Genomic DNA, 21,312 nt, shown 5'->3' on the forward strand with positions numbered 1-21,312 from the left:
ATTTTTTACTGTACCTCTAAATTGTCAAAATCCAATTTAAAGACCCATAGTTTAAGTCTTGAAGACAGCTCATTTATGGAGGCTAGGGTTAATAGGAACTGTTCTGCGCTACCGAGTGGTAGATCTGGATTGGCGTACTGAAATAAAATATTTTCTTGGTAAGAATCGTAACCATTAAATAAAATAAATAATTTATTTGATTTTATAAAAAATATATAAAGTTTTAGTTTATAATATTAAATTTACTGTTACCTGAGCTTCCTGGATTTTAACTTTTTCTTCCTCAGTTGGAAGCATGGTAAGAAGTTTCTCAATGCCTTCTCTGCCTACTACAGTCGCGTCCATTTTCATGATAGCAGCCTTGATAGTTTGAGGTGTCGGTAGTTTTTTCATGGCGATGTTGATAGCGTTGGAACGTTTAGCGTCCAATATTAAATTTCTTTTTGGTTCCATAAGTTTCTGAAATATTTAAATATTAATTTTTGTAAAAGAGGAACAGACAATTGACTACGATATGGTCTCCTAATCTGTGAATATCAAAATAATTAAATTAAATACGTACCTCCTTGATTACTAAGTCATTGGTTTTCGATTCAAATAGATGTTCTAACATATTAGTATCCAATGGGACTTCTGGTAGATCATCCCAGATTAACCCACCAACTTTGGATCTGACGGTGAATGGCATTGGGTTTTCGTGGATCTCACGCCAAAACAGTTTTACTGTCTTCTTGTTCTTTTTTATCGTGGAACTATCCGAATCATTGCACATTTCGGATGATAAAGGTGGTTTAGGTGGCGGAGCAGGAACATTGCATTTAAGAAGTGGAGGAAATGGCGCAGGTGGTGGTGGGAATGAGCCCGGTAACGGAGGAGGCATGCCGAGTAGAGGGAACATTCCTGGAGGCGGTGGCGGTGGCACACCAGGTGCATTCGCCGCTGGAGAATCTACGTCGTCATCCGAGTCCAGTCGTAAGTCAGAGAAATCCAAGTCACACAAATGGAACTCCCTGTTCAGACAACCTTTTTTCAACTCTTCCCAGTGCAAATCATTTTCTGATACTTTTATTTCATGCACTTTGGGGGCGATTTCTATAGTAGGACTTTTTATGACTTCTGCAAAATTTAAAAAGTATTAATGTTGCTGTAAAAGTTGTAGTAATATTAATAGAAAGTAAGACTAATCCTACTCATTTGTCGCTGAAGTTACGTACCCTTAGACTGAGACTTTGCTAATTCTTCTTTGGCTTTTGATACAATACCGGCCATATCAGACACTCTTAGTGGTTTTTCTTCCGTTGTGGGGCTCACGGGGCTGGTTAGTCTTTGGGCCAGATCTTTGATACTATGCTCCCTATTTAAAAGAATTCCTCGGTCATCTTTAACCTCGGGGGAGTCGATTTGTTTTTGTCTCATTACCGTCAGAGTATCCACTGCTGTCACGCTGCCAAGTGTACCATTTTGGATTCTCTGCTTTAGACCAGATGTGTATCTTTGGTTACCTATTATCACATAATTGACGCAAAGTTAATATTTATATTTAAAAAATATACAATTTGCTTTTATTCAAGCGATATTAATTAAGCAAAATTTAAAGCAGATCAGAAAATGCGGGTGATTAGTAGTGGGTTAGTTAAATGAACAAACCATTTTTCAGGATGTCTCCTAAGTTATGAGTCTTTGTCCTGTTATATGTGGCGTCTTCATCATGTTGTCCATTCGTAGCATTATTGTAGTTTTCAGTACCGTTTGCATTGCCATTTAAACTTTGATAATGTCCGTTATTGTTGGTATAAGTTCCATTGGTATAGTTTCCATTAGTGTTAACATGGTTGCTATTGTAATTGTTGAACAGTCCGTTGTAAATGTTATGTGAGTTATTTAGAAGTTCTTGTTGCTGTATGATATGATGGGCCTGTCTCGCGAACCTATCTCTTCTTCTCCTTAAAGCTGTATTCAGTTCCTTGTTTTCTTTATTATCTATGATTGACGGTAAAAATGTCGCTCGATGATTTGTGGTTTTGATGTCGGGTTCCGTATGAGTGATGAGTGGCGGTTTTGCTGCGTTGTTAGTAAAAATGCCAAAAGTTAGGTTAATATTAAAGCAAACACAACAAATGTACACAACAAACATTTTATGAAATCGATGGATTTTTGATCACATGAAGTATATTTATTGAAAGTAAAATAGTAAAGCCTTATTATAAAAACGGAATTTGCAAACAAAGTCATGCGTGAAAAATATTTTCACAAGACTGTAAATATAACGTATTCTTTACCTTTTTCTTTCGATTGTAGTTTTTTAGATTTCCTCCTTTCTGCGCCATTCAAGCTGAGACTTCTTCTTCGTACAGAATTTATAACTGATTCGTCTAATTGTCTGAAATTTATTAAAATATATTTAGACCTCCCTTAAGAATTTGATACGTTCTTAATTAAATGTTATATTATTTAATTAAAACCATCGAGATCTGTCTAAACTGTCAACTTCGCAACATCGCGTAGAAATGGCGTAAGTACCTATAAAAGCTAGTACACAAAAGTATAACCACATCACATTTACGCTTCGACGAAAGGACTGCCCACTCGTTGCACTTGGACCTGATGTCCTCCCACACAACGATTGTGTCAAATGCCTTGGGCTCCATCTAGACACACGCCTAACATGGAAAACACACATCAAGCGAAAAAGGGACGAAATCAACTTCAAGTGCAAAAACTTTAACTGATTAATAGGACAAAATTCTGTGCTTTCAGTAGACAACAACAACGCTATACTTAAACCTACTTGGACCTATGGCATCCCAATCTGAGAAGTTGCCAGTAAAAGTAATTTACTCTATCTGCAACGAGTGCAGAACGTGCAATTGCAAATGCACCATGGTTCAGCAAGAATGAAGAAATACATGAATACCTTAAAATGCCAACCGTCTCTGGAGAGAAACATCTAGAGCGATTAGCTGATCATCCGAATTCCCTCGCATCAGGGCTTATAGACCTCGAAACTATGTGAAAAACTACAGAAGAAAAGCCACGGTGTATAAAGTGGGATGCTGTGACACTGGTTGTAGCTCCTGACACGTCACTTTTCCACACAACAAAACTGCTTACAGTCTAGTGAACTGATCGTAGTTTAAACCAAGAAAGAAAAAAAAACTTACTTTAATGCTGTTCCGCTTTCGTCACCATCCTCGTAGAGAAGTACAGCTTCAAATATTTGTAGTTGTCTCAACAAATCTAAATCTGTGCCTTGTTTGGACATATATAACTGTATTATATCGTCCATGCCCTGATCCTGCAATGCATCCACTTGATCATAATATGTGTCTCTATCGGGAACATTGTTGAGGCATCTATTTATGAGAGTAGTGGCATATATAAGCAGCTCTGTGTCTGAAGCGTCGAAGTCTTGAAGGATTTTCATAACGTTGTACCAGGGTTGCCTGCCGTTAGAGCTATCTGCTGCGTGGATGGCGTCGATGAGGAGCAAACAGTTCTGTTCAGTATACTCGACAAACACCAGAAGCAGCTTAAGTGCAGTTTTGACTACATGCCGGAATTTGCTGGAGATGAGTGAATATAGCCACTGGACACAGCGCTTGTGTGCCATCACCCCGTGCATGCCGTCCACGTACAGAAGGATCTGTAAACGGATTGACGTTTTAGTTGGTTAGGCAAAGTCACTAATTTAGCAGAGTCAATAAAGCAGCAGCTTCCTAACTAACTTCTTATTTGCCAAGGACATAAGCGATTTTGAATGTCGCTGTCGTTGCGGTGTATTTAATTTAAAACACGTGAGGCAAGTAGATAATTCGATCATAAAAATAAATACCCTCCGGACTCGTGGTCACACCAGGTTGTCACACCAGTATGACAAACAGGATTTTTTTTCTTGTTTGTCACACCGCTAACAATATAACACCTTTTATCCTGACTTGTCATTATAAGTAGTGCTGTGTTTATCGGCGTATAAATTAAAATTGATTTTATTTACGTTATACTTAATTTAACAGAAACTTATCGCTATCGACCCACTAGGGTCGATTAATTCTTTCAAACATTTTTCCTCTCAGACGACGCCTTGAGCCGAGGTTCGCGCCCAATTGGGCACCCTCAGGCCTGTTGTCTTAAATGTTGTACCGGGTTAGAGCCTTCAGCGCTCCCCATTTGTCCGGCCAAGTAGTTAATGCGACAATATGACTTATTATCAAATAAAAAAACTGGTAATTATGGAAAAATCCATGAGGTCGCCAGTGATAGAAGATAGGAATAAACAAAAAGAATGCGCTATTAAACATAAAATAATAATCTCTTTGCACAAATATGTCTCATGGCAAATATCGATATATTTTTTATCATAGGGATATTCTCCGTACTAACAATGGTGTGATAAAAGGTGTTGTATTGTTAGCGGTGTGACAAACAAGAATAAAATTCCTGTTTGTCATACTGGTGTGACAACCTGGTGTGACCACGAGTCCGGAGGGAAAAAATAGGTGTTTTTTTAAAATGTCTGCCCTATTTTTGTCAGATTGCGAATGAAGTTCTCACTCTCTCTCATTAGTCTATTTATATTGTATACTAACTCACCTGGCCAAGGGCTCTTAGAATATAGTCCAAGAAGTTGTGGTCCGCCATGCTGCTGACTTGCATGAGGCAGTCGAGGCCCTTATTAGCCACGAATTCGTGCACCAGATCCTTGTCAGACTGGAGAACTTGCTTGAGGGTGAAGAGGGCCTTGCGGAGCTCCCGCCCTTGGGAGTGTAGCAGCCTCTCTGAAAACAAATGTGAATAGTGAATTTCTTTATTCAGTAAATAGGTACAGTCACGAGCAATAATATATATACATTGTTACATTTTCTAAAATATCTTAACAGAGTAGCAATCTAGAAAGAAGTATACGACAATTTGTTAAACATTATCTAACCATCGAAGTGTGTCAAAATAAGGTATACATTTATTCCACAAAAATATATTCGAAATAAAACCAGAAATAACTTCACACTTCCAACATCATTGTAATGTATCCACGACAGTTTCTATTACATGTATACAATTGTGTACATATTAAAGAAAATGTCGTGGACACCGATTACAATAATAATTACAAAACCACAGGTAATGTTTATCTAGCTGCACTAGTTACGACGATGACAGAAAACATAATGCGTGTTTATCCATACTTACTGCAATATTTCCGCAGGAATCTAGCAGCACGATAGTCTTCTTCTTTGCGAGTCGATGGCGATCGAAGCTAAATTTTTGCTGACCAATAATCGATAGCTTAAAGACGGTATACGGAAATAAAAAAGTCGACGGGCCAGCCGCACCGCTACTCGTTGCCGCTCGCGGATGGCTACCTACCCTCATTACTTCAAATATTATCTTAGCATCTGGTGTGATTACGGTCAAACGCGGGCTAGTTTAGTATACAATAAAACTTATTTTTTGTAACATTAGCCCAATGAAATAGCACAATCAATGGGAAAATCTAGATATAAATAATAAAACAGAAATAACTTCACACTTCCAATATCATTGTAATGTATCCACGACAATTTCTTTAATATGTACACAATTGTATACATGTAATAGAAATTGTCGTGGATACATTACAATGATGTTGGAAGTGTGAAGTTATTTCTGGTTTTGTTTCGATAATATTTATGTGGAATAAATGTATACCTTATTTTGACACACTTCGATGGTTAGATAATGTTTAACAAATTGTCGTATACTTCTTTCTAGATTGCTACTCTGTTAAGATATTTTAGAAAATGTAACAATGTATACATATATATTATTGCTCGTGACTGTACTTATTAGATAAGTACACATAGATATAAGTAGACATTACGATGTGCAGCTGGGATATTCTTTAGAGCTTTATTTTTAAAGCCACGAGTATTTCAAATCTTAATATAATAGACTTTTTGTATTGAAATACAAATATCATAGAGTTAATATAATAATATAATTAGATAAGCTATGTGTGGCTGTAATTTTTTTCCTTTGACTTTAAAATTTACTGATATAATTTCGGCTGTGTACCGACAAGGAAAAAGTGTAACCATAGTAATCACGGCCGGTTATCTTCCTACATACAATTCTCGCATTATGTTTATGGTATTATGTCTACGGTGCTCATATAGACCAAGGACCTACCCAAGGACCATATTAAGTAAGATGAAAGATGATCCTGGATGATGATGGACAATGGGCATGGTATGAACATGGCTTTGTTTAAAAAAAAAGATGTTGCACCTGTTCGATTCCTCACATGAAATAATGTGGCAACACTAGTTTTTAAGTTTTAATATTATACGGAGTATGAAAATGAATAAATGAAAAATGTTTTTATTACCATAAAACAATACAATGAGGCACGTAAAAAGGGAGGGGTAAGTACTTATATAAAAAATATATCCAAATGAACAGAGGTTCCCAAACTAGGCAGAGCCTGTATCTCGGGAAACCGTAATGAGAAATATTTACCAGGGAATCACGGGAACCAGGGAGCACACAAGAAAACACGTCTAAACGCTTCTCGCCGTTTAATCGAAGAGAACTACCTTCATACATAAATAATGAACTAGGACAAATCTACCTACATACATCACACGTAAAAAAATGGGTACTTACATGTGATGTTGGCGCATAGTTTGCCAAAGGAAACTTAAAATTAAACTTACATCTAAGTATTAGAGCGAAGGGTGTGTATATTAAGTAGGAATATGAATGTGTGAGTATACGAGTTTAGTGTATGCGAGTCTAATAGTAGAAGTAATCATAGCGATAATAAGTCAGAAAGCGATAAGTAGGTAGGATAAGTCTTTTGGACAAAGATAAGTCGCATATGAATAATTGATATTTTGAGTTATAAGTATGGTGGTTCTTGTTTATTATTCATCATCATCATCAGCCCATTAATGTCCCCACTGCTGGGGCACGGGCCTTCCCTATGGATGGATAGGGAGATCGGGCCTTAAACCATCACGCGGGCCCAGTGCGTATTGATGGTTATTAACGACTGCTAATGCAGCCGGGACCTACGGTTTCACGTGCCTTCTGAAGCACGGAGGAGCTCGAGATGAAAACTTTTTTTTTGTGGTCACCCATCCTATGACCGGCCTTTGCGAAAGTTGCTTAACTTCAACAATCGCAGCCCGAGCGCGTTTACCGCTGCGCCACCGAGCTCCTCAATTTATTATTATTATTACTTACCGATAATAGCATGCACCCTGACCGATAGTTGAGTGCGTAGAACGAGGGCATTCTTGCGACTGAAAAAAAAACCTACATTATTCTAAAGGAATGACTTATTTTAATGAGGGACTTCCCAGGCTGCGTTCACCAAAAACAATATAGATGGCGTTGTCTAACTTTAACGTGATAGTTACCTATTTTCTCATTACTCGGGTACGTATTTTTTCCAAAATAGCATGTGTAATGGCAAAAGCATACAGGGTGTTAGTGACATCGTAACGAATACTGAGTGGGATGATTCAGACCATGATTCTGAGTTAATATTAAGTGGAATTTTCATTCGCAAAATTCATGTGTTTTTGTGTTATTTTAAATTATTTTCAATTCTATGCTTTGCGATTCAAAATTCCACTTTATATTAACTCAGAATAATGAGCTAAATCAGCCCCCTCAGTTTACACATACAGGTAGCCATACAAGTAGGTGTTAGTGACACCGTAACGAATACTGAGGGGGATGATTCTGACCGTGATCCTGAGTTGATATTAATTAAGTGGAATTTCCTGTAGAAAAATTTATGAAATTTTCTATTTGTTTTTTTTTTAAATTATTTTCCGTTCCATACTTTTGCGACGGATAATTCCACTTGATAAGTTTTCGTTACGATGTCACTAACACCCTGTATATATCTAAAATAATTGTTGCTTGATATTTGGATCACATGATATATAGAATTATATTGCTACCTATATTGCTTCCCTTCAGGTCCCCGATACCGACCCCGCCGGCGTGGTCGACGATTTCCCTCATTCAGCGCTTATCGCTATCGTCCCACTAGGGTCGATTAATTCTTTCAAATATTTTTCCTCTCAGACGACGCCCTGAGCCGAGGTTCGCGCTCAACTGGGCACCCTCAGGCATGTAGTCTTAAACGTTGTACCGGGTGAGAGCCTTCAGCGCTCCCCATTTGTCCGGCCAAGTAGTTAATGCCATCTGCGGCAAATCTACAATAAGTCACGTCAAAAAAAAAAGTAAAATATATATTGCTTCTCTTTATTTCGATCAGAGTCATAACGGGTTGAAGATGCTATTGTGGCTGGGTGTAAAAAAAGGGTCAACATTTATACCCAAAAGCAAAGATAAAATATGCATGTCTGTTATCCATGATATTACAAGGTTAAACGAATGAAAACCGTACAGCGCCGTATATATTGTTTTTGAGGAACGTAGCCTGGGTCTGTGAACACTACGAGGCGCAAGGTTTTCATAACATTTTTTAACATGTGCGTTAGTATTTTGAAGTAAGTATGCATAATTACCTAATTAACTTATACCTATAGCTCAGCACAGCTCTGGAATTCACCACCCAGCCTACCTATCACTGTCACCCCCAGTAGCATAAAATAGAGTGCCTATCTAAGTACTTGACATTCTTCGAGTTTTTGTTCAACTTTAATAATGATTGAAATATAATCTGATCTAATGATAGCTAATCTGTTCCGAGTTTCTGAGATGAGAGTTTACTCACTTGTCATCGTCGGAGTCCACAAATTGCTCGTCCTCAGACATGTCTTCGCATTCTCGTAAAGAGTCGAGAGGTAAGTGGAACTCTTCGTGTAAGGAGTCGGCGATGCCAGAGTCGCAAGATGTTTGCCTGAGCAGCGGCTGGCGCAACGCGGTATCTTCATCAACTGAACGCGAATCCAAGTCAAGCTCGCCGATTTCCATTGTGAATTCTACAGGTTGATCCGCTTGTTTGATATTATTTATTTAATTCGTTGATAGTTGTATCTTACGGAAGAGTGCCAGTAGATACGTACGTACTTTACAATATAATGTTATAAACGACGTTCACTGTGGTTACAAGTGGTTTTCTATTATGTGCCTTAAACTTATTAGTTCAATTTTATTTTGTATTTGAAGAATATTAACTGTATATTATTTGGCGCCTATGATGGATGGAAAAAATTGTATTTGATTTAAAAGTGTAGTTTATAATCACACATAATATTGAATGCAAAAATATCACCAATTTAATTTAAAAATAAGTAATCATTTTAGAACACTGTTTTTATTTTAAGAGAGTATTAGTCCTATAGGTTTTATTTTATTACGGAGGACGATGTTGTCCGGGTGCGCGGTAGATCTATGACTGGGGGCCTGATTTCAGGCTGACGTACAAAATGTTCCCGCCCGACCGACACTGACCGACAAACTATTACTTTTGCGCTCATCCGATAATATTACCATCAAATACATTGAACTCTCACACGAAAATACGTATAGGTACCAATTCTTTCGGGAACGGGTAATGTTTAACGTTATTTTTTTCTGCTTACCCGATTATAATATTCTCTCCGACGAAGGATTATTTACATATATGGGTCACCATACGATTTACCAATATCCAAACTCCAATAGGTATGAAGTGTACAAATTGTCTTCTGGTCGACTTGTGATTCTGGCCAGCCTGACTGGAACTACGGGCGTAAGTGATGTCGTATAATCAATAAAAACAAATAAAACCAGTAAATAATAAATTTACCTAGTCAAAAACTTAACATTTGTTTCAATTTACGAAGTTCTAAACAACGGCCTATAGAAGGCGAACTGTGAGTTAAGTTCATTGTTCATACCGAGCCCAGGTTTTTGCTGAAGCATCGCGATTGAGACTCATGTAAAAAAAAACTTCTTTAGTAAAACACTCACGGTTTCGCTAGTAAAGTTTCCAGGCTTTCTAGAGTAAAATGCGTTATTATTTCCACCACGTCGATTAGCGCACCGAATGATATAATTTTTAATAATGCAAAAGTAAAAGTTCCACCTAGAGTTAGCTGGTATTATCGAAAGGGCTGAGCCAGTAAGACAAGATGGAACAATATCTATGAAGGGTACTTTACCCGGAACATTGTCCCCGACAACCGAATCGCCCCCTGGTGGCGTAATCATTATGGTGTCCTAATGAAATAAAGCCTTTTAACTACTACAAAGTTTTTTCTGCATTTTTATATCTCTTCACCTGACGCTTATTTTTTTCTATTTAAACATCAAAATCCGTTTTCTTTGATAAACCGTCCAGAAAACATAAGATGTTGATGAGAGTGACGAAAAAATAAGTCCATCTTCTTATAACAATTTATACTTACGTATAATTACTATTTTCTTATTGATAAGCGTTCGAATTGGTTGTGCATACCACATACCACGTTTGGTGGTTTGCTGGGTTACTGGGTAACGGTAACCCAAATAAATGTACCTAATGTGTCGAATCTGGTCTGCTTGCTCTATTTTTGGTTCTCCGAAATAGTACGACGACATTACGAAAGCTAGATACCCGTTATAATATTCGTTTCTGATGTATGTACCTTACTATTAGATCCAGAGGTCCCGGATTCGATTCCCGGTAGTAGACAAATCACAAAAATCACTTTGTGATTCCTAGTTTGGTTAGAACATTACAGGCTGATCATCTGATTGTTCAAAAAGTAAGATGATCCGTCCTTCGGAAGGCACGTTAGGCTATTGGTCACGGTTACTACTTACTTACTGATGTAAGTAAGTAGTCGTTGCATGAGTCATGTCAGGGGCCTATGGCGGCTCAATAATAACCCTGACACCAGAGCTGATGGGGTTGGTAATCCACCTCACAACCCACACGATAGAAGAAGACCTAACCTACTCCATAGTATTCCGAAAGCACCTATAGTTCAGTAGGTATAGGCGATTTATTTATTTTCTGAGATAACATCCGGTCTTATACAAATTTATATTTTAAAAAATATTAACAAAAAAATACCGACTTCAAACGCAAAACTAAAAAGCAATAAATAAATTTTCTTCGCACAAAGTAATAAGTACGTATTTTCAATTAGTTAATTAATTTTATAATTCTGAAGTCGGTGCCAAGTAAATGTTAAAAAAAAATATACGGTCGAATTGAGAACCTCCTCCTTTTTTGAAGTCGGTAAAAATAGACAAACGGAGCAATCATTTTAAAATGGCTGCAGAAGTTACCCCTGACCTCGGATGCAGAGTGTGATCTGCACCTGTTGTCAATCATAATCATCGTCTAACCCACCATCCACCTAAATTTGTGGAGGCAACGACTAAGAGTAGTTTTTGATATGAATCATTATATGGCATTCACTACCTGGCCCGGCTTGGCTTAGACTTTATGCATTCAGTACTCTGGAAGTGCCTTCTTTCTTTTTGATAAGGGGACAGTAAGTTGGAATTACTGTCATTCAAACAAGCCGGAAGATCAAAATGTTTTTTTTCCTATCTCCACTAGATGTGGAGAAAAGAATTATACATATAAAATCTAGTAAGAAGGAATACCTAAAGCTCTGATATTTTAAAGTAGGTATCATTTTCGATTGTGTGAGTATTTGTTAGCAGTGGATGGTGAACCGTACTTCCCTTGGGGGACCACCCGCCGGAAAACTGACAACTAGCTGCATTAGAGGATCGACAACTACGCAGATCCATTGGTATATATTATAAACAACATAATCATATACACGTATGTCTGTCTATCCCAATCACGTGTCGTTTCATATAGGTATAGGTATCATAACTCTCAAATTAGTCTAAGCATCATTGTATCTAATGGAACGCATCTGAAAATGTGTTAAAGAAATTAGTAAGTATAGATACTTATATCTAGCATAAGATTATCGTCTACTTACATTTCTTCTGCGAATTGATAGTAGGTACGACATCACATTATTAATTACCATTCTCATTGTAAATTATAGGTAACTTATGTATTTTACGTAGATTATTTTCTACAATCTTCTGTTGACTTTTTCAAAATAGTAAACGGACAGACGGTTTTTTGAAAAAAGTTGTCATAGATTCACAATTCAATGCTTGCATTGCGCTGCTGCACAGTGCTTTAGGACAACGAATAATAGTAGTTTTTTTTAACAAGAGAGGAAAGTATATTTGTGTACGAGTGTTGAGTTTAAACCAAAAATTTGCGAATTCTAATAGGTATAGTGAAACATTATCTTTTCTCTGTACTGTAACTTATTTTTGCACTCCATTTTATATCGGGGACCGTTTATGAATCAATAATCGTGCTATAGTCGTTTTTAAAAGATTAATGAACTTACACACAATGTAACTACCGAACTACCCTTCGCGAAAGTAACTGATAAGGTAGGTCATTTTAAATTTTATCTTACCTTTATTAGACTACCCTGCTAGAACCCGTTAATTACCTACCTACTGAGCATGTAAAAACCAAGTCGTCCTTACCTATCTTGTAGACCTTCCAACTCTTCGTCCTGCTCGCCCAAGGTCGAGTCCAGGTCGAGGTAGGGTCCATAGTCGCCGTCCTTGAACACCTGCAACGTCGCATCATCCAGCTGTAACAATAAACATTCACATTTCAGCAATAATTTGTAAAAAAATCCAGCACCTGTGTTGATAATTTTGTGCGATGGGGTAGGGATTAGAATAGGCTAGTATTTATGCAAGTCTTGTTCAGGTTCGAATCTGAATAACTAAATATCCGACCTGTACAGTGCACAATGAACCAAAAGGCAAATCACTTTAGATAAATTCTAAGTATATTCCTTTGTGTGGACATCACTGCAGCAAATCCAATATCCACAAATTAAAAGAAGATTTTGTTCTTCTGCCTGCCTACCCTATAGAGATTGTGGGATGAACGCAAGCCGATAGCGCCCTCTGTACAACCTATTGCGGACTAATATAACATCATACGCATTGATCAAGCCAGTCTTTGCGTTTCTACTAAATTGTTCGTAGTAGTTGCCGTCAGATGGCGTTGTATATCGTAACTGTACATAGAAGTACCTAATATTTTTTGCAACATTTGTCTCCATATCGGGGTGAGCAGAACCATAAGTTACTTAACAGATATTTTGCAGTCACAGCACTTGATACTGATATAAGACAGCTTACCTCATCGCCCATATCAATAATCCATCATGTTCGACAATTATATTGTTGTATTCCTTTAGATTTTTACATACATACATAAACAGCCTATATTCGTCCCACTACTGGGCACATGCCTCCCCTCAATCAACAGGAGGAGGTATGGGGCATACTCCACCACGCTGCTCCAAAGCGGGATGGTGGAGACATTTTTACAATACGCTTAAAATCCAGCAGAGAAAATCTTACCTGACCGTAACTTGATACAGCTACCGGCGACTTTTTACAATTCATACTTTGCTCATTTAGTTTAGATGACATTATAATAGGTATCATCAGTGTATGAGGTGTCATAACGACCGGTGGTCCGGTGTCGAACGCAATGCGCCAGCGCACGTGCGGGCGCGCTGGCACAGAGCCAAGCCGATGTGCAGGGAAACTGGAACGGACTTGAAATAGTCTTGTCTCTTTTAGCCCTCCGCTGGGCTGCACAAAAATTCGGGAAATCCGCTGGAAGTTTGCGGTAGTTTTTTTTTATATTTAAAAAGCTCGTATATTCCCGGCAGTTTACAGAGCTTTGTGTTTTAAGAAAATGCATTTACATAACATAGCCATAGTATTATGCGTACATCCCGAAGGGATAGGCAGATGTGTAAAGTAGGTATATACACCCACTCCGACCTACGTAATGGGGACCTATGGCCATAAACCGGGTACAAATCCTGGAAATCACATGAAAAGTATTTTAAGATGTAAAAAAGTATGAAGTACTTATTGGTTCTTCCGTAATTCGGGGCCGATTTTTGTAACACTATTTATTTTTATTTATTTTTTTATTTATTTTGTTCAAAACACTTTACAAATTATTTATTTACATAGTATAAGACGCTTATCTAAAAGCCTGAATAAGGCTTATGCGAGAAGCGAATGAAAATTGCTCCCTCGTTACAATAATATCGTAACATTACGTTACATCTTTAGAACCCAAGTATAAATTCTTTAAAGTACGTTTACATGTTTTTTATGTTAGTAAGTATGTCCGTTTGTTGTCTTTAGGTAACTTATTCAATATATCGGGTAATATGTATTTCCACGTCCTCATGCCATATGCGTTATTAGTTTTAGGTAGTTTGTAGGTAGGCAGGTTGCATAAGTTACGAAGCCTATCGTGTCTAGAAGTTTTAGTTAAAGAATGAATGCGGTAATGATTCTCAAGGACAATAGTTTAAGTGCCTATTTTGAATTCTGAAGGGCTATGTCCATTTTAATCATCAAGACGAATAGAAAATAATCTGAGCCCTATTTACAATTGCAAATTACATTCACAATTTGGGGATCTTTGCGAATACAATACCTAATAATAAAGCGTTTATTTCCCTGACAGATTTTCAATTTTAATATTAAAATGTAAGTACATATTCATCGCATAACAAATATGAAGGTTCAAAATATTTCATGAGGCGAGGTAGCCTAGTTAAGACTTCGAAGAACGCCTGACTCATTTTGATATTGCAGGTGTAATCCAGCGTAACCCTGGATCTTAAATGATGATTACGTGCTCAGCGGTGAACAAAAATATCGTCACGAAAAGACATACCTATCCGAGAAATGTGTTTTCGTAGTTATGTGGCCTAACCTGTAATTGGGCTGGAACTCTAGGGGATGATGATAATATTTCTGTTGCCACACTCCACTGTTATAAAGCGTATTAAAATGTTTTTATACCTTTATTACCTAGGCACCAATTTTTGGTCCTAGAATCTGTAAACGCAATAACTTTCCCGGTTCCATTCCAACATTATAGGTATACTACTGATTGGACTGTTACATAATAAATGTAGACTTTATGATCTTTGCTCACGCATACGTACGTTAGTGTAAACAGGAGTTGCCAAAACAATCTGCTAAGTTTCCAGTAACCTGCATCATCGGATATTAATAGAATAATTGTAACTTTTTGTTAGAATTATCAGACACAAATTACATTACAGAACTTTTTGATTTGAAATCACATAAGACTTTGTCATTGAACAATACAATGAGCAATAAGTAACTAAACAAGAAGGCTAACATGTGATGATGTCATAGATTTATATAAATCTTTATAAAATTCGTAATTAAGTAGATAATTATTAGAAATAAGAAGATATCTTTGCTAAGGCAGGTAATCGCTAAATGAGGAAAGTATCTACCAACCATCTAAGTAATGAATACTAATCAGAATGTCAGGAAAAAGTAATGTTCAAGAAGTTGATTTGGTAGGTATTACCTTCGGCAACTTCGGTGTAGTAACTATTAAGTTGACTTCGGTCAAAGTAAAACACGGACATACCAACCACGTTTGAGTTGTTTGGAATCAAAATATTTTCTTGTGTCATATATTTCAATAGCATGCTAAGTGTAAGTGATGTCAGCGTCTACGGATAACATACAAATAGTATTTATTTTTTGTCACGAACGATTGCCACTGATGTCATTTTATCAATGTCATGAATCTAAGTTTGGTCCCTAATGTATACAGTTTGAAAATAGCCTGCTATTACAGTGAAACCTGGATAACTGATATTTCAAGGGATCATTAAGTTCGTTTTACCATAGAGATATTTCCGTTTACCAGTGTTTCAGATATCAGGTTAAAAAAATCGTTTCTTACAGAGGGTTCGATTATTAGAGATGGAAATAGTGGTAATTTCAGTTACATAGGATTAATTATTCAATAAAACAATCATATTTTTTTACATCATACGAAATGTACTTTCTCTAACTGGGACTAATATTGTTTGTTTACAATACCGTAGTGAGGTAACCAATAGTCATTATCATAGAAGTTAGCGTCAAAAACTATACCTACTGCAAGAGATTATACTCTTATAGAAGGTCAGGGTAAAACTTAGGGAACCAATCCCAGATAGAGAATTTTCTAATATCCCACTAACAGAGGTAATTTGATGCAAAATTGTCAGGATCTCTGTAGGTTTCCCAGTTGTAGAGCTTTCTCACTTATCCAGGTCCCATTTATCTAAGTTTCACTGTAATTTAATCATGTTCTGTTCAAATGTGGATATCCGTTCGCTTATAGACATAAATAAATAAATAATATTAATTCCAGTATTTAATACAAAAATTATAATTTATCGGATCATCGACCTGTTTCTTGTTTCAATCTCAGGCATTGTCATTACAGAATTGTGTCAGTAAGTACCTATTATTTGCAAGTGGGTACATGACATGCTATTGTGTTCTAGAGTCAACAGTCAGGCTAGAACATCTTATTGTGTCTTCAGAATGCGACCAGTCACTTAGGTCTTAGTTATTATGCAACCATTTAACATGAGCTCCTTGATGTTCTGTATTTTCAACAGGTCTGATAGGAGTTCGGAGAGTAGGCAGTCTTTTTATATTGGTCGGTTAGCACTATTGTCACAGTCTGCTTATTCAGTCAATATGCCTAATATTTAGGTCAAGACAATTGCTATTTGCTTTTGCGGATGTTACCTTTTCAGAAAACGTATATAAATGGAAGCAACGGATTTGTTAAACCGTTAGGTAACTTATATAAAAACGAACATATTGCAGTGAACATAGGCTCGCTTCTTTAGTAATGGGTGGTAGTGTATTTTACATTTCTGCCTACCTCTTCGGGGATACATACTTGATGTTATGTTAACATATTATATTTTGTGAACAATTGAGAGAGGCGGCATTTTTAGAACATAAATAATCTTATAATTTCCAAATGCATTTGTCCTATTTACACAGTAGTAGTGTAATGGCATGATGTCATAGGCTCACCTGAGCGCAGTGAGTGGATATTTGGAACGGATAATTTTAGCCAAAAACCACGATGAGTAACAGACGTTACTAATACTCGTGGCTACCTTCTCAACAATGCTCTGTTCTTGGAAATGGAACACTCACGGGATAATAGCAAATATAAACATTAAAATTATCTTAAGCTAAACTAAATGAGCAACAATAAAAATGTACCTAATAATAATTGTATACCTAATCAATTCATGCCTTTGAAGATGTAATACTTACATAAATTAATAAGTAGATATTCATTTCTCAAAAGTGGGAAAATAAAACAAAAGTTAAGTAAGTATACTGTTCCAATTTAATGCTGCTATGTCATCCATTGTGTATAGCAACAGTAGATACAATCCACAGGACAAAGCTGGTAAGGTAGATTTTTATTTGAAAGGAAATTTCAAAAACCTATGTGAGGGCGATGCGGAAAATCCTGAAGCTGTGCCTATATTTTTCAAAAATAAATAAGGAGCCGCACTTACCCGGTGTGGAGCTTGCAGCAAGCGATGCACAGCAGCTATCTGATACGACAGAGGTATTGTAGTGTTGAACGTGTGGTACAGAGGCCGTGGCGGCTCCCGCATGTTGTACTCCATAAAAGGATCCAAGTCGTTCAAGTACTGCACCCGACACACGAACGAATCACTCGCAATATCCCTCATTGTCCCATTAACTCTATTCTCATTCACTTTTACTAATTCAATCATTTCAATTTTGAACTCACACTATTTATAATTACAATATGCAGGCTTAAATCACAGTTCGATATTTGTTAACATTATCACATCATAGCACTAAAAACATTAAACAAATAGAATTGGGCCCGAACTTTAAAATATTGAGTTTCGAATAGAGAATGCCGGTGTTTTCTTTTCTTTTTAATTTGGCGCGTTTCGGCCAGCACGTTTCGGGTGTGCGGACGGACTGGCTGACTGGCTCACTGGCTCCAGCGGTAGTTGGAGGTACGTGCTCTGATCGCCGCTTCGCGATAAACGCATCTTACGATAGGTTTTTACGATAGAAGTAAGGATGTTGAGAAACTATCAAACAGCCGCCGATATGGGAAACTAACGTGCTCATCCATCATCTTTATTCACTTCTAATGATGTAGCTAGTTTGCATAACTGCTTACGTAGAATATGAGGAAGTAACTACGAGTTATCCAGGTACAAAGTTAATATATCATCCAAGGTTAATTGATAGATAGTGTTAAATAAAGTACTTGAAATAAGCTTCTAAGGTACTTATTTTTAGAAGTTAACTAAGAGAGCAGTCATTTTTGAGTAGTTAATACCTTATAGGTAAGTAATTACTATTTTTTGTTATTGTAGAAAGATAAGTACTTGTTAGATAAATTGTGATCTATGCAACACAAGCCTCCGGCGGACCGCGATCTATGCATTTGAGGTACGTAGTTATAGATGTTAAGATAAAAAAATCGTGATAATGGTCGCAAGCCGTGGTAGATCCATTAATTAAGTAGGCTCAGCGCCCTCGTTTCGCCATCAGCAAGATATTTAGATACTCCAGGAAGTAGGTATAAAAAATAAAATTAAGAGAGGGAATATTAGTTTGTAGGCGTTAAGATGCTTTTCGTGCATTGAAAATAAACAATAATTTGTCTGATCCGAGAGATCGATCAGAAGCATAAACAATGCAAGGATAATGGTTAATGAAGATTATGGAAGCGTTGTGAAAAGAAGCAGAAATACATACTCGTACTACTGACGTTGCTTTTTTAGATTTTATGAGTTGTATTTTTAGAATGACATCATCTTAAATAGTCGTAATATTTAGTAACGTCTGCTCTACTCTGTCGTAACGTGATCATTTTAGCATAGCGAACTGTTTCTATAGTGGATATACCTATCTGCCTAATTGTTTTTCGGCTATACGAGTAAAGGTTATTCGTAATAGTAATCAGTATATAGTTTGTGCTTGATATATTTTTTGTTAGAATGAATTACGTAATTAGGAGGACAAAATGGATGTAGAATGGGTATTAAATAAAGGAGATAATTGGGGCCATATCCCTGTCTATCATCTGTCTATTTAGATTATGTGTATTGAGGGTAGAAAAGTTTACTAAAGACACAGCTAGAGTGGTAATGAAATTATAGTTAATATTAAATTTAAAATTAAAATGGATTTACTTTTATTATGACGTTTTACATTGATTTACATTTATTTTAAGCAAAATATTTTGTATCTATAAAGTAGTATGGTCATATCTAATGTAGCGTATGAGATCCTACTGCTGAGCAAAATCCTCTTCTTTGACGATGATTAAAAATTAAAACCTACCTAACAATCATTGTATTTTTAAAGGACTGTAGTTCTTTTCAAGTGAGCCGTGATAAGCGTTCCCTCCTCTGTCCGGGAAGTCCGTGCACCGCCGGTCGTCGACCTGTGCGTGCGCACGCCGTTTTGTTTCTACCATTCATCACGCCTTTGATTGGGGACACCGAAAAATAATAACTTTTTAAATGGATAGTGTTGTCGCCAAATATATTTAATAGATCTATTATTTATACTTTTACAATTGTTCAGGAAGTCTAGAAAGGCCACATTGACGCAATTTATCTAAAAAGCATTATTGCTATTTAACATTTGTTGGCTTTTAACAAATTGCAATATTGCTTTATAAGTCAATTGCTTTAATGCGGCGTTTTTATATCCCTAGGTCGTTACGACACCAAACAGCTTTCAGAATGTTTAGCTAGGCATTTAATGAGATTACCTCAAAAGTGTCCGATACTACGAATCGATGGATCACGTCGATTAGTTATTACTTATTACAGAATATGTCATTGAGTAACTATAAGTTCCAACGGCCAACGGGAAGATGGACACTATATTATGGTGGAACATTTTTGTGGTTTGGGAAATAGTAGGTTACGCAACGAGGGTTGACGATCTTCCGTCCGCGCACTTTGAACAGCATTTGTATTTAAGTATTGAAGAATGTAACTAAGTATTTTTAATCACCGAATTAGTAGTAGTAGAATAGGACAAGAATGGTATTTTATATTGTACAGGATGTTAGTGACATCGTAATGAAAACTTTGAGAGACCATGATTTAAATTGATATCAAGAGGAATTTTTCGTCGCAAAAATATGGATAAACACTAAAGTTATCATGAACTTTCTGGTATTAACACTCTGTACAAATCCAAATTTCAAATATTGCAATAATTCGTAGGGTCCGAAGCTTCGACGTTTAGTCCGCAGTCGTAAGACCGAGTGTCCTTTTCAAATCCAAACCTTGTATCTGGAAATATCGGAGTGTAAAAACTAGTTAAAAATCGCTACGAACTGTTTCTGGGATTATGTCACACGGGGTCTAAAAAGGACACATTGCAATACATATTGCAATTTGACATTTACGCATATAAATGTAAGTGCGCTATATCAACAAAAAATACAAATAGCAATATTGCTTTTTTAGATGAATTGCTTCACTGTGGCCTTTTTATCTGCTCTGGTCGACATTTTGTTTCGTTATTTTGAAAAATTCGAATCGCAATTTCAATCACCGCTCACTGGGTGACATCCGAATTCGGTAACCGACCTTTCTGTTGACTGAAAGTTCTGACACGTATGTACGAATCGGAACAATGACTTTCCAGCACTATTACATAAACTTTAGCAGGTGAGTATCCTGTTTCTGTAGTTAAACTTGCAAGTTTTTTATTTCAACGAGAGTTTTGTTTTGGTTGCTTAGCATCCACTACTTGGCCGGAAGGTTTTCCAATAGTGTCAATGTGTTGAAGATCTATCTCTTTTTAGTAGCTAGCTTAACCACAGTACCTCTCATCCTAACAAGTGGTCCCAACGTTACAAATAAATAGGGGTAATTATTGACTCACAACAAACTGAGACGTCGATAAATTAAGTTACTAGGTACATGTAATTACAGGTTTATTTAAGGCTCCGACTGTTTCTTGTCAGAAGTTTCCAGTGAAATATTCTATTGTTTTTTGTATTTTTACTGTCTTGGGAAACTTCTGATTCGTCTTATGTAAGGAGGGACTTTTCTGGCCACAAAATGATTTCAATTCGTAGAGTAGGGACATTTTGAGAAAGATGATCATGCAGATCTCGAAGCGAATCTAAACTGTAGTAGCGCAACACTCAAGGATCAAACACGAGCAATAAACGTTCGTTCTAAGGTAAGATTACCGATACGCTAACAGTTATTTTCCCAATATTGTTATGGATGGCTACTACCGGGTCGCCGGTCGTTGTGACCCTGTGGGTTGAACCCTGCGCGGGCGCCACAGTCACGATTGTTGGAGCTTTGTAAATATAAAGTCCCAACTGAACGAGACATCGTAAAGTTCATTTTAAAAGCTTAGGTTATCTAAGTATATGTATGTCAAAGT

At 36.8% G+C, this 21,312-nt stretch overlaps 1 protein-coding gene across 3 annotated transcripts in view; it reads right to left on the minus strand.

The window, feature by feature from the left end:
- LOC126379823 (uncharacterized) overlaps positions 1–21,312 on the minus strand; it is a 64,618-nt gene that overhangs the window by 3,832 nt on the left and 39,474 nt on the right. Inside the window, exons 5-14 of one of the 3 annotated variants that reach the window (XM_050028749.1) lie at positions 12,469–12,578; positions 7,225–7,283; positions 4,591–4,775; positions 3,162–3,643; positions 2,280–2,380; positions 1,648–2,061; positions 1,215–1,502; positions 563–1,116; positions 253–459; positions 15–137 (exon numbers count right to left, since the gene is read on the minus strand). In XM_050028749.1, coding sequence (XP_049884706.1) covers positions 15–137; positions 253–459; positions 563–1,116; positions 1,215–1,502; positions 1,648–2,061; positions 2,280–2,380; positions 3,162–3,643; positions 4,591–4,775; positions 7,225–7,283; positions 12,469–12,578 — 2,523 coding nt within the window. The remainder of the gene's footprint in view (positions 1–14; positions 138–252; positions 460–562; positions 1,117–1,214; positions 1,503–1,647; positions 2,062–2,279; positions 2,381–3,161; positions 3,644–4,590; positions 4,776–7,224; positions 7,284–12,468; positions 12,579–21,312) is intronic. The other 2 variants (XM_050028750.1, XM_050028752.1) reach the window with 2 other exon arrangements.

The sequence above is a fragment of the Pectinophora gossypiella genome, chromosome Z (assembly GCF_024362695.1).
Source record: "Pectinophora gossypiella chromosome Z, ilPecGoss1.1, whole genome shotgun sequence".
Lineage (NCBI taxonomy): Eukaryota > Metazoa > Arthropoda > Insecta > Lepidoptera > Gelechiidae > Pectinophora > Pectinophora gossypiella.